Raw genomic sequence first — 14,054 nt, 5'->3', positions numbered from 1 at the left:
TCATCCTGCAGTGGATTGAAAATGGCTGATGATGATGATGATGACATTTAAAGTTTTGCACAATGGAAAAATTGGAAAAATGGAAAAATCAAACAGTTTCATCTTTATATTTTATGCCTATAATGTTCACTCTTTAATTTTCAGCAGAATTAATTTTATTTGTATTTTTGAAAATAAAAGGTGTAAAAAAAAACACTTTTCTTTCAACATTTAACCTTTTTATTAAAAACAAAGAAACACACAATAAGTATAGCAATCCATTAAGAAAAGATGAAATACTGGTAAACTTCAAGCAAAATTTTAAAAAAAACCCATACTTTTTTTTCAGAAATTAAAAAGAAAGTTTATACCTGTCAGGTGTAGTGCCACAATTTTTGTAACAATTAGGGGTGCCACTACTGCAGGGCTAAGGAATTGGGTTGGTTGTTCAGGAAGTTGGGGTTGTTTTTTCAGGGTAGGGTTTGTCAAGTTATAAAGTGGAATGCAGGACCTCACTGTTGAATGGAAAATGAGGGTAGTGTTTATCAGGGCCCAGGTGGTTGATTGACAGACTCAACTTTGCATAAAACATACTGAAAACAAAACTAAGCTCTAAACAACCTTTTAAGAGTCACTGCAACTATCACTTTGCACATGGACCCATAAATTTGCACAAGATTTAATAAATTCATAATTGGATTATGGTGGAATAGAGTGTACTTATTATCAGCAAAACTATGGACAATATTTTGTCAATGGAAGAAGGTCATTAATATAGAGGAGCAGGAGTAGAAGAAGAAGAAAAAAAAATAGAACCATGGGGAACTTTGACATTAGGTAAGTGGCTCTCAGTCTTCTAACTACTCAACTAATGTCAAAGTTCCCCATGGTTTCTATTTTTTTTTTCATATGGTATGGGTAGTAAGAGAGGAAACTAGCTATTCTATTCCAAAAATCAGAAAACAGACCACATGATGGAGGTTTTCTTAGATGACCATTATGCCAAGCGTGAGGTAAAGCCAGAAAATATTAGTATATCCATATGGTGCTAGAGGGTCTAGGCTTTGCTGCATCAACAAAAAAAAAAAAAAAAAACTTTTTACTGAAATAAAATAAAATCTAACAATGTATTTCCTTCCTCATGTAAGTACTGATCCAGGTGATCTGAATTTCCCCACACTGTCATCCTCAACTATTCATGGAGACAACTTATTTTAGTAATTAACAACTCACTGGCTAAACGAAAGAGCTTACAGACCTTAATCAGATCACATCTAAAGTACTTAGTTACAAAGCTTTACACTTCAAATTTTTTCATACACAGGTAGTCTCTCTTCTGATCCCTTTCAGCATGTTCCCCATCTTTGGACCCTTCTCGGAAGCTTTATATTTCTTCGATGTGGTTTCCATACTTTAACATAGTATCTCAAGTGAAGTCTCATCACCTTATTTATACCTTATACAGTGAGATTAAGACTGCCCTATATCTTCAAAAAAATGTTTAATAAATTATCACCAGACTTCCCATGTTGTCTGTCTACACTGTGGACAGACAACAAGGAAATGGTTTGAGCAAACATTGCTCAAGCCATTACTCCAAAATTTCTCTTCACCTCTACTGTCTTTTATTCAAGCACCTCCTGGTGTATAAGTTATTTTGGAGTTATTACACAAAAACCTTGCATTTTTCAGTATTAAAACATGGTTGCCTCTTTTCTGGCCATCTCTGATGCCTATCCAAGTCATCTAAAGGAGTGCTGCTTGGCACTGATAATTAACTAGAATTTTGCAGATGACCTTAATATCATCTGTAAATTTCAACATCACTCGCTGTAATCATCGTCATTTAAGAAAATGAGAAACAACAGTAGTTCCAGCATCAATCCTTGAGGAATGCTACTCCTAGAACTAGCCCAATCTAAACAGTTACTATTAATCATGCCTGCTTCCTGTCCTGTGAAAACGGCTGCAGGCTGAGGATCTTACTCGTGATACCAACATATTCAAAGCTACTGATGGACATAATTAAATGATTTCCATAACTGAATGATTCATAATCAATCAATTATTTCAATAATCTAATAATTGGCCGATTATAAAATAAAAAGAAAAGCAGAATAAAAATGATTTAATTGAAACTAACATAAGTTCTGCATTGTCATATGCCACACAATCTCTCTCTCTACATTTAAAATTATACCTTTCTATTTTGTTATTAAAAATCCATAATTAATTATTTTGATTATGAACCATAATCAATTATGACCATGACCTCTCAATTATGCTCATCACTTGTTCCAACTTAAACAATAACATCTCGGGCAGAACAGCATCAAATGCTTTGCTGAAATACAAATAATGTCAAAATTATTTCCTGCATCCAACATATATACCAGGTGGTTATAAAATAAGTTTCCCCATTCAGGAGACCCTGGTGTCAAAACGGTTAGGGATAGCACTGTGAAAATCGGTGAGTATGTCATTTAGGGAAAAAGTGGCCTCCGTAGCCGAGTGGGAGTGCAGTAGCACATGCTCTAAGCCCCTGACTGCTAAATACGGTCGATCTGCCAACCCGCACTGGACCAGCGTGACAGATTACGGTCTATTTCCCTCAGCATGAATTGTTGAGGAGGCTTCCATCCTGCAGTGGATTGATAATGGCTGCAGTTTAATAGTAGTAGTTTTGTTCTTGGGGTATGGGGAAGCAATTTGTAGAAGGAAAAAAAAAAGTTTAAATTTATGCCACCGGGGGGGACAGCACTGTATGTAAGTAAAAGTTCTCATTTACTTCAAACACAGGGCTTACGCAAATGACATCCTGTTAAATAAAAGCAGAAAGGCCAATGCCACCATCAATAACCATTATGGCTCTTACAAAAACGGAACATGCTCTTTTAGTAAAACTGTTCTACCAGTCAGTAGTGCCAGAGGTGTGTCAAGAGACTTGAACCTTCTTTGGTCTACTGTACGTAAAGTGCTTTGAATAATTTTATGCTGGTTCCCAAACAAGATTCATGTAGTGCAAGAACTAAAGTCTTGTGATCAGCAACGATGAATAGACTTGCTCTAAGATTTCTGGCACATATGGAACTTGATTATACATGGGCTCGAATGATCTTGTGGCCCGATGAGGCACATTTCATTCTTCATGGGGCTGTAAATGCACAAAACTGCCAAATATGGGGAACTTCTTGTCCATCTGCTGTGCATGAAAGACCACTACAGGCATCTGTACCCATGTCAAGAGCAAACGCTTCAGAGTTGACATTCAATGCTGTGAATGAGGCACATTCCTTTCTTTTTAATGAAGCCAAAATAATTAATATTCAGCACAATTATAGTAAATTACTTACTGCTGAAAGGCTTGAAATGAAACTCTGAAAAAACTCAATCAATATTTGCAGACCTTTTTAATATTGGATGTTTGGTCCTATAAATGCATGCATGATGAGGACTAAATTTCTTTTAAAATACTTATGCATCGGCGCATTTTTTAGTTTCATTCCGTCCTGTGAACATGAAGTATTGAAAAGTTTCCTTTAAACTTAAGGAGGAAGAAATCTGTCTTCATGTATTTCTTATTTATTTGTTCTTTCTACTATGGTGTAAATCTGACATAATTTTTTCCTATAATGATGGTTGCTTCACATTTGATAGTTTTGGAGTTGTGTTGGGGCTTCAACAGTGATTCCGGCTTATTAAGTCAGTGCTGTAGCTATCGATATGGAACACATTAAAATGTAGTCTATTAATTTTATTGTAATTTAATTAATTTACGTGATGGACTAGGAGAGTTGGATAGAAGCCATCCTATAAAGAGATCAAGGTAGTAGTAGTAGTGGCATGTGATGCAAGAAAGCAAGTGTATGAGCTTATGCAGCATCAGCCAAAAAAAAAAAAAAAAAAAAAAAATCACACCATTCCCTCCAAATGCCTGTACAGTTCCTCCTTAAATTTATTCAACCTATCAACTTCCACAAAAACAGATGGAAGTTTGTTCCAGCAATTAACCACCCGCTGGCTAAAGGCAAATTTCCGCACATCTATTCTACATCTGTCTTTTCTTAATTTGAATTTATGCCCCCTTAGGTTCGTAATCTGAACAAGTGGAAGGATCCCATTAGAATTCAGCGTGCTCAACCCATTCAAGGCCTTATACACTTCAATCAGATCACCGCGCAGGTGCCTAGTCTCCAGCCACTGCAATTTGCAGAACTTAAGCCTCTCTTGGTAAGAGGATCCCTTCATTCCCCTCACCAAATCTTGTTGCCCTTCTCTGTACACGCTCAAGTAAATCTACATCCTTCCTAAAATGAGGCCTCCAGACCTGTACGCAGTACTCAAGGCGTGGCCTGACCATTGCCTTATACAGAGGGATAATCACCTCCTTTTCCCTGCTAGCAAAATTCCTATATATATCATTGACAAAAACCCCTTGACCTGCCCTGGCAGCCTGTCTGCATTGCTCAGAAAACTTCATATCTGACTGCACAATTACTCCCAGGTCTTTTTCATTTTCTACCACCTTAAGTGTAGTACCACACAGTTCGTACATTTCTCTGGGGTTACTTCTACCCATATGCAGTACTTTGCATTTGTCAAGGTTAAACTTCAGTTGCCACTTCTTAGCCCATCTGCCCAAATTATCTAGATCCTGTTGCAGTAGCACACTGCCATTACTGTCATTAACAACCCTGCCAACCTTTGTATCATCTGCAAACTTCGACATTAAGCCTGATATACCTTCATCAATATCATTGATAAATATACAAAACAACAGTGGACCTAACACCGAACCCTGTGGGACTCCACTAATAACATTAGTCCAAGAAGAACAGCACCCATTGATTACCACCCTCTGTCTTCTCCCACTTAACCATCCTTTTATCCATTGTAGCAACTTACCCTTAATACCATTCTGCTCCAATTTGTACAATAGTCTTCCATACGCAACAGTGTCAAAAGCTTTCCTGAAATCCAAATATATGATATCAAAATTATTTTTTGCATCCAGTTCCTTTGTAACCACATCATAATATCCTATCAAATTTGTCAGACAAGACTTTCCCTTAACAAACCCATACTGTGTCTGAATTATTGCTGCAGTCTTGTCTAGATGATCCTGCAATGCATCTTTAACCAGTGACTCCATTATTTTACCCGGAACAGAAGTTAAACTAACTGGTCTGTAATTACTCGTGTCACTCTTCGATCCCCCTTTGTGAATTGGGGATACATTTGCACTTCTCCAGTCCGTGGGAACCTTCCTTGAGTCCAAGGACGCTCTCATAATTATGGCTAAGGGTTTGCTTAGTTGCTTTGCCGCCTCCATTAATATAACTGGATAGATCCCATCCACCCCAGGAGCTTTTCTTATGTTTAACTTCAACAATTTCTCCTCCACTTTGCTTTCAGTTATTCCAAAATCATTAAGTATCCTGCTACAATTTGATAACCTTCTGCCTTTTTCAAACCTTAATAATTCCTCTTGTGTGAATGTAGATGCAAAATACTCATTCAGTTTGTTTGCTATCTGAGCGGGATCATCAACAGTCGAACCATCAATGTCAAGTGGACCAATCAGATTCATCCCCTTCCTTTTAGAGTTTATATAAGTAAAGAAATCCTTGCTATTTTTCTTAGCATCTTTTGCCAAGGATTTCTCGTAATCTGCCTTCGCCTGCCTAACCTCCTTTGTAAATGATACAGGTAATCCCTGTATCATTTACTAAACGGTAACTAGTGCACAGTACTGTGCTCTGCTCTTCCAAGAGATTACATTATTCCAGCTCTGCAAGAATGGCAATGCTTGGAGACTGTACTGTTCATGCAAGATAGTGTCCCTCCCCACAATGACAAGTGTTGACAAGGTTGAGCTCCGTTTAATATTTGGAAATGATCGCATCATTTCTAGAGACTTTCTTTTTGCCCAATCTTTTTGGAAGTACATGTATATGTGAGCAGACCTTTTCAAAAACGGAATATGTAAAATCAAAAATAAGATCACGTCTAACTGACCTTTTTACGTGACTTTTTTTTAAGAACTGGAACTAGTAACTTTAAAACCCAATATTACGAAACTTAGTCGCACTTTATAACCACATTCATCGCATTAATTATAATTTTGTTGTAATACTAACTGTATTTTTGTGATTAGTATAATAAATAAGTATTGATTAATTTTGTTGTATTACTGACTGTATTTTTGTGATTAGTACAATAAATAGTAATAATTAAAATTTGATATAAAAAAACTGGTATATTTAATATTATATATCCACGGCCTCCATAGCCGAGTGGTCAGGAGCAGGAGTGCAGTAGCACACGCTCTCTGAGTAGACCGGGGTTCAAGCCCCTGACTGCTAAATACGGTCGATCTGCCAACCCGCAATGGACCAGCATGGCAGATTATGGTCCACTTTCCCTCAGCATGAATTGTTGAGGAGGCTTCCATCCTGCAGTAGGTTGATAATGGCTGCAGTTTACCTTAGTTTTTTTTTTTTTAATCCATCAATTTATTTTCGAATCTGTATATATAGATAAGTATAAAATTTGTTTCTCTGCATAACATTAAAAATATGCAGAGAATGTAGTTTTCAATAATTAGTAATTTTCTCCAGCCCACCAAATATTCCAAAAATTCACACGTGGCCCGCTTCTCTAAAAGTTTGAGGATCCCTGCTGTAGAGTCACCTTCCAATGTTGGCACTGAGAGCAAGCTGCTTTTGATGTGACAAATTTTTTTTATTACAAGAGGTCGTTACAATGTGATATAGCTTGAAATCATGCTATATTTTTTTGAAACATTATGACCTTTTCTTTCCCTATCTGTACAACAATGCCTGTTGTTTTTGTTCTTCCATAACCATATTTTTTCCCTATTTCACTATCAGGAAACATAATTCTGAATAATATGCCTGTATGATCTGCACATTTTCTCTAACTTTTTCTCCATCTTTCCTTGGAAAGATGGAGAAAAAGTTAAGAGAAAACTGAGTTTTTGCAAAAAGACAAACTCTGTCATCAACTATAATTAAGATGATGAGAGAGAAAAGGGTCATATCAAATAAAAAAGGCAAAGTCTCCATTGTAAATCTGGAGAGTTGGCAACTATGCCAACAATGTTAGGTTTACCTTTCTCTCTAAATTTTCCTAAAATATCCTGTGGATGTAAATGTCATTTTTTGCCGTGGTATTTAAATCTTCAACTAATAATATTCCTTCTTTGTCATTAGTTTCTATTGCTCTTTCTAAGACAATAATGAACAATTCTTTTAAATATTTTTTCATCCTTTACCTGGGCTACACAAATTTCATCATCCAACTTTCCATCTAAAATTTTTTCTATATGCCCATACCAAGATGATGATTTCCACAATCTTTCTTCAAAGCTAGTTCTAAAAGCTATTGCTACACTTTCCTTCCTTGCATTGTCTTACTTCCAGAATAAATTAATTTATAATTATTATTTAGATGCAGCTCTCCTGTATTCAACCTCTTGATTTCTGTGACACCTGCTATTCTAATATCCAACTGACTAAGTTCTGCTGCTAAATTCATCTTCTTTTCTGTATAAGCTTCTAATGATAGTACTTATCTTGATATTTAGTTTAAATTCTATATTGTAGGTCAAGTAATAGTCTCCATAATAGTTAACAATAAATTAATCTTTATATTTTACACATAGAAGTGTTTATTTATTCAGTTCATAATAATGTGCATTCCAAGAGTGAATTCCAACTGTGAATTTGATATTATACTAAATAAAATATCACATGTATGAAAATTATAAAATAATAATAAACAAAAGAATTCACATTTATCAAAGAAACAAATAAAGAAATAAACTTACTTATTGTGAAAAATACTTACTGTGTGCATATCAGATTCAGGTAAATTAACCAACAGCTCTTTAAGTGAATTAAACCAATATTCCATGCACTGCTTCTCTGCTTCTTTCAACTTCACTTTTTTAAGTATTTCTGCAAACTAAAAAATAAACATATTGGTATTTTGATTCTCTAGAGAAGAAAGGACAAATAAGAAGGAAGACTAGAGGAGAAATAGCTTACAGTGATGTGTGTGTGTGTGTGTGTGTGTGTGTGCGCGCGCGCGCGCACGCACTCAAAGTACTGAATGATGGTTACTCCTTTCTATAAATATATGTATGGGATGTTTGTTCTGGTTAAGGTATTAGCAAATCTGCCAACTTGAGAAACAGAAAACTTTTAACAGAGATATAAGCTGAAACACTACAGAACTGTGTTCTGGCACTGTCTGAATGGAATTCCAAGACATTGTTTCCATATTAATGATAACTAATTAATTTGCATCACCAAATTTCTGATTACCAACCACCAAGTTATCTTGTTATCTTTTTGGTTATAAATAGAATAACAATGCATTTCAAATAATAGGGTACATTTAACAGAACTGAACTGCACAAATTTTGAGAATAGTTCTATTTTAAACAGATGTCTTAAATCAAAATTTTAGATACATTTTTAAGTATATAATATCAGTGTAGATACACCATAGTTTACCCATAAATTTAAACTACGTATGTAGTGTGAAAGGCATCGTTTTAATTGTATCTCATATTGTGGGTGCCCTCACAACGAGATAGCTGGCATTGCACTACTTCAAATAAATAACGCTTCTCTACTAGAGAAGACTACTGTTATTTATTTTCAGGGGATACCACCACCCAGACGATCGTTTCGAAGCTTTTTGGCTTCATCATCAATGAGTGGGCAGGTACCCTAGTACACTGATTATGAAGCCAAAAAAAGCTTCGAAATGATCGTCTGGGTGGTAGTATCTCCTGAAAATAAATAATAGTAGTCTTCTCTAATAGAGAAGCATTATTTATTTGAAGGAGTTCAATACCAGCTATCTCATTGTGAAGGCACCCACAATATGAGATACAATTAAAACGATGCCTTTTCCACGATATACGTAGTTTAAATTTATGGGTAAACTATGGTGTATCTACATCGATATTATATATAGTTAATTACCTAAACCCATAAGAAATTATGCCTTGTGCATTTCATCTTCTAATACATTTTTAAGGGAGAAAGGTATCGCGATTTTTCTTAGATGGTTGTTCCTTATATAATGGTAAATTTTTTCTGCTGAAACCAAACCTATGGTCAGAATATGGTTTCTTTCCTTCATTATTACCCTTCTCAGAGGCAGACCTTTTCAGAGGCAGAAGGGCTTTGCTATTAACATAAATGAAACAACTGCAGACTTTCTTTTAGCACTTCTTTTCAAGAAATTAAATATCTAAAAGAATTTCATATACTTTAACTACAAAATTGTTGCTGCCTTTTCTACGGCTAAATGGAAGAGAGCCTACAATAACCAGTCCTCTTTGCTGTTCTTTAAATAGTGACATGTCATTCTTGTGGCCTACCATAACAGCCGCATTTTCAGCAGGGAATTTGTGCAGTGTTCAAGTGGGCAACTTATAGTGTTTAAATTGTGAAGGCATTAAATTCTCTATACAGTGTGTTTCAAAACTACATGGAACAAATGTAGAAGCATAATCTACAGCTGAAAATAAGGAAAAAGTTCCTATAATGCCTCAAAAGTTTTCCAAGTATTTAAAAAACAAATCATAAATTATAAAATAAATAAAATGAAATAAATTTTTAAAAGAAAACCATCTAAAGTGACCTCCACTTTTTTTTAAATGCAGCATCCAGAACAATGAATTCTTGATTCCACTGGCATGTCTATCATTTTAGCATTATTATATTTAATGGTTTCAGCAACTTCCAAAATGTAGTTTCTCAGCTCATCTTATATAATGACGCATTCAGAATAAACTACAAAACAGAAATCTGGAGTAACCTAAAAGTCTGGAGGTCAAGTAATTGTGATGGCAATTTCAGTATAGGATCATTCCAATAAATCCATCGGTTATAGTACTCTGCATTTAAAAAGTCAGAAACATCAAGGGGAACTTGATGATGAAGTGCAAGAGTGCACACTACTATGGCTAAAAGTTTGAGTGAAACATAGTTCAAGCCCATGCAACTACTAAATATGGTTAATGATTGTATTCACCCTCAAAATAATTACTTGTAAACTCTTCTGACCTTTGCTCATAATAAAGTGCAGTGAAACTACCTTTAACAGACACATCTCTAAATGGACATCTCTTGTTGTGGACACTCAGGGCTGGGTTTTAGCATCAGCATAGGCATATGATGCAAGAAAGCAAGCTCGTACAGCATCAAAAAAAACTTCCATTTCACCCTTCCATTCTCTCCAAAACTTTGTCTAGTTCTTCCTTGAGTTTATTTAAGCTATCAAATTCCCCAACTACAAATGGAAGTTTGTTCCAGCAATCAATTACCAGCTGGCTAAAGGCAAATTTCTGCACATGTAATCTACAACTGTCTTGGCCAGAAGTATCAAAAATTATATGTTAAACGAACTCTCTATAATGGAGACAGTCTCTCTAGTACTGATGCAGACACTTTATTAGGAATCTTTTTTGGTATTTTAAATCTCCCTAAATAGGAGATTGAAAATACCAAATAAGACTATATATATATACAGTGGACTCCCGCTAATCCGAGCGTCCGCCTAATCCGAACACGTTTCGGTCGGTGGAGAGGAAATTTTTTAGTTCGCAAAATATGTTTTTTTGTATTTTCCAGTTAAATTTAAATGGTATTAATGGTACAAAAATATTTAGAATTCCATAAAAAAATTGTATTTTATTGTAGTACTGTACTAATACAAAATTAATAAATCAGTGTTTGACATGGCCTATTAAAACTACAGATCTATACTTACACACCAAAACAGGAACAAAAGTCATTTTTCAGAAGTAACAAACTCTGTTAATTTTAGAGGTACAAAACTGCTCGATCTTTGCACGTTTTTTTTTCCAGTCAGTTATTGTGGCCTTGCCCACTCCAATCTCTATTGCCAATTTCGTTGCACTTTCACCCTTGTCCAGCCTTTTCAAAACTTCCAGCTAATCTTTCAACGTACACGTGTGTTTCCGTTTCGTGGCCATTGTGGCAGCAGACTGAACTAAACTAAACTACAATGTAGAGCAAAGATTTAAACATTCACGTTTAATGCACAATGTCGTGTGCAATGAGTCATGGCTTGGAGGAGGAGGGTTTGCTTTCGGTGTGTCACGCTTGCATACAAACGCTAGTGGGCCTTGTATACATTCATTCCTTAATAAACCAGACCTGTTTTACTGCTTGCTTCTGCATTGTTGCAGTTATTTGGTTAATCCGAAATTCTGCTAATCCGAACAGGGCTCGGTCCCAATTAGTTCGGACTAGCGGGACTCCAGTGTACACACACACACACACACACACACACACACACACACACACTAGCGTTCAAAGAAATTGCATCACCCCTTAAAATTGTAATTGTCGTCCGAATAACGTAAGTATATGGCAATATTTCTTACAGATTGCATCAGATAAAGTTGACACGCATAGGTGATGACATAATATTGCATCAGCTGTTACTTTCAGCTATATAAGCATGCTCTGCAAGAGAGTTGCAGTCACTCCTTCTTGTGTCAGGATGGCGAGATACGTGCAGTTGACTTCATAAAGAAAGAGTGCTATTGTTGCTTTACGTAAAGAAGGATTTTTTTCCTATCATATTGCTTATAGAGTGTCTTGTAATCAGTCGACAGCGAGTAGATTTCTTTCCAAACTCGAGAATACTGGTCTGCTGATAGGAAAAAAGGAACCGGACGCAAACGAGTCTCTATGCCAAAACAGAACCGCGTTTTGAAGTGCCTATGCCTTAAAAACCGTAAAGCTTCTTCCTCTGAACTGAAAAGAGAATGGGAAGAACACACAGGAGTGGTAGGAATTGCAGTAATAGTCAGAAGATGCCTCTTCAAAAATGGACTTATAGCCCAGCACCCTAAGAAGAAGCCCCTCCTCACACAAAAATGAGAAAAGCCTGATTAATTTGGTGTAAGGAGCCTGTCAAATGGACCCCTGAGCAGTGGAAGTCAGTTATTTACTCGGATGAGAAGAAATTCAAGCTGCATGGCTCTGATGGGAGACAAATGTTTCGCCGTAGACATGGTGAAGAATACCATCCGGACTGTATGGTGTCTACAGTGATATTCCCTACTGGCCAAATGATATGGGAGTGTATTTCATATTGCTGAGTAAGTCACCTGCGGTTTAGTAGTAGTGGCATGTGATGCAAGAAAGCAAGTGTATGAGCTTATGCAGCATCAGACAAAAAAAAAAAAAAAAAAAACACCATTCCCTCCAAATGGCCGTCCAGTTCCTCCTTAAATTTATTTAACCTATCAACTTCCACAACGACAGATGGAAATTTGTTCCAGCAATTAACCACCCGCTAGCTAAAGCCAAATTTCCGCACATCTATTCTACATCTGTCTTTTCTTAATTTGAATTTATGCCCCCTTAGGTTCGTAATCTGAACAAGTGGAAGGATCCCATCAGAATTCAGCGTGCTCAATTCATTCAAGGCCTTATACACTTCAATCAAATCACCACGCAGGTGCCTAGTCTCCAGCTGCTACAATTTGCAGAACTTAAGCCTCTCTTGGTAAGAGGATCCCTTCATTCCCCTCACTAATCTTGATGCCCTTCTCTGTACATGCTCAAGCAAATCTACATCCTTCCTAAAATGAGGCCTCCAGACCTGTATGCAGTACTCAAGGCGTGGCCTGACCACTGCCTTATACAGAGGGACAATCACCTCCTTTTCCCTGCTAGCAAAATTCCTATATATCACTGACAAAACCCCATGACCTGCCCTGGCAGCCTGTCTGCATTGCTCAGAAAACTTCATATCTGACTGCACAATTACTCCCAGGTCTTTTTCATTTTCTACCACCTTAAGTGTTAAGTGTTCTACCACCTTTTTCATTTTCTACCACCTTAAGAAACGTACCACACAGTTGGTACGTTTCTCTGGGGTTACTTCTACCCATATGCAGTAATGTGCATTTGTCAAGGTTAAACTTCAGTTGCCACTTCTTAGCCCATCTGCCCAAATTATCTAGATCCTGTTGCAGTAGTACACTGCCATTACTGTCATTAACAACCCTGGCAACCTTTGTATCATCTGCAAACTTCAACACTAAGCCTGATATACCTTCATCAATATCATTGATAAATATACAAAACAACAGAGGACCCAACACCGAACTCTGTGGGACTCCACTAATAACATTAGTCCACGAAGAGCAGCACCCATTAATTACCACCCTCTATCTTCTCCCAATCAACCATCCTTTTATCCATTGTAGCAACTTACCCTTAATACCATTCTGCTCCAATTTGTACAATAAGTCTATTTATTGTACAAATTGTCTGATGGCAGTCATCATGCTAAATCCTCTGCTTGTCTCATGAAGTCTCACAATGGTGGGACTTTTATTAATCCTGAGTATAACCAAAATTCACACGCACACTGTGGGTGGCCACCCCAGGTGTGAACGAATGTAAGCAGGGATCGAGATGTGCCGCCCAAACCACATGGAGGAATGACGCCCCTCTGTGTTAACAGGCAATACTAGGTGCAATACCACCAACCAGTGAAATATCACCACTTTGCTTAATGAAGGCTTGAAGTGGTGGAACCCATGTTTAGTCTCCAGAGTTAAGTTTGGGTCAACACTGCCCCTTCTCTTCCATCATGCAGTATCACTAATGACTTTTGAGGTTATGGTGAATATTGTGGCGAGATCCAATCTTCCTTACGTTTCGAGGGTACAGATCTAAAACAGTGTTCGCAGGCCAGCCGCTAGTTAGTCCACCAGACCAAACTTATTGGTAACTCTTTAGGAAGCTTCCATATCAGCTAGTGTATAATCTTGCTACCTCTACTCTGCCTGATACTGACTGGAGGGAGTCCAAGTAGTGTGTATGCAGGGGGGGGGCATTGTCAAGGCCACATTATGTCAAGGATCTGGGTATATTCTTATCATATGTACACCTTATCCAAAAATTCCATTACTTCATAGAGCATGGTCCCCCACTTTTTCTTACTATTGAATACACCATGAATTGTCAAACTAATAGAGTAAG

The 14,054-nt window shown here is 36.9% G+C and overlaps 1 protein-coding gene across 1 annotated transcript in view; it reads right to left on the bottom strand.

Moving 5' to 3' along the window:
- Positions 1-14,054, bottom strand: part of LOC150083336 (nucleolar protein 6-like) — a 485,807-nt gene that overhangs the window by 456,593 nt on the left and 15,160 nt on the right. The window contains exon 3 of the mRNA XM_090377194.1: positions 7,852-7,968. Within this exon, the coding sequence (XP_090233320.1) occupies positions 7,852-7,968 (117 nt within the window). The remainder of the gene's footprint in view (positions 1-7,851; positions 7,969-14,054) is intronic.

The sequence above is a fragment of the Mastigoproctus giganteus genome, chromosome 7 (genome assembly GCF_048544385.1).
Source record: "Mastigoproctus giganteus isolate SK-2022 chromosome 7, ASM4854438v1, whole genome shotgun sequence".
In the NCBI taxonomy this organism is placed as follows: domain Eukaryota; kingdom Metazoa; phylum Arthropoda; class Arachnida; order Uropygi; family Thelyphonidae; genus Mastigoproctus; species Mastigoproctus giganteus.
This window is presented reverse-complemented; position numbering and strand designations above follow the sequence as displayed.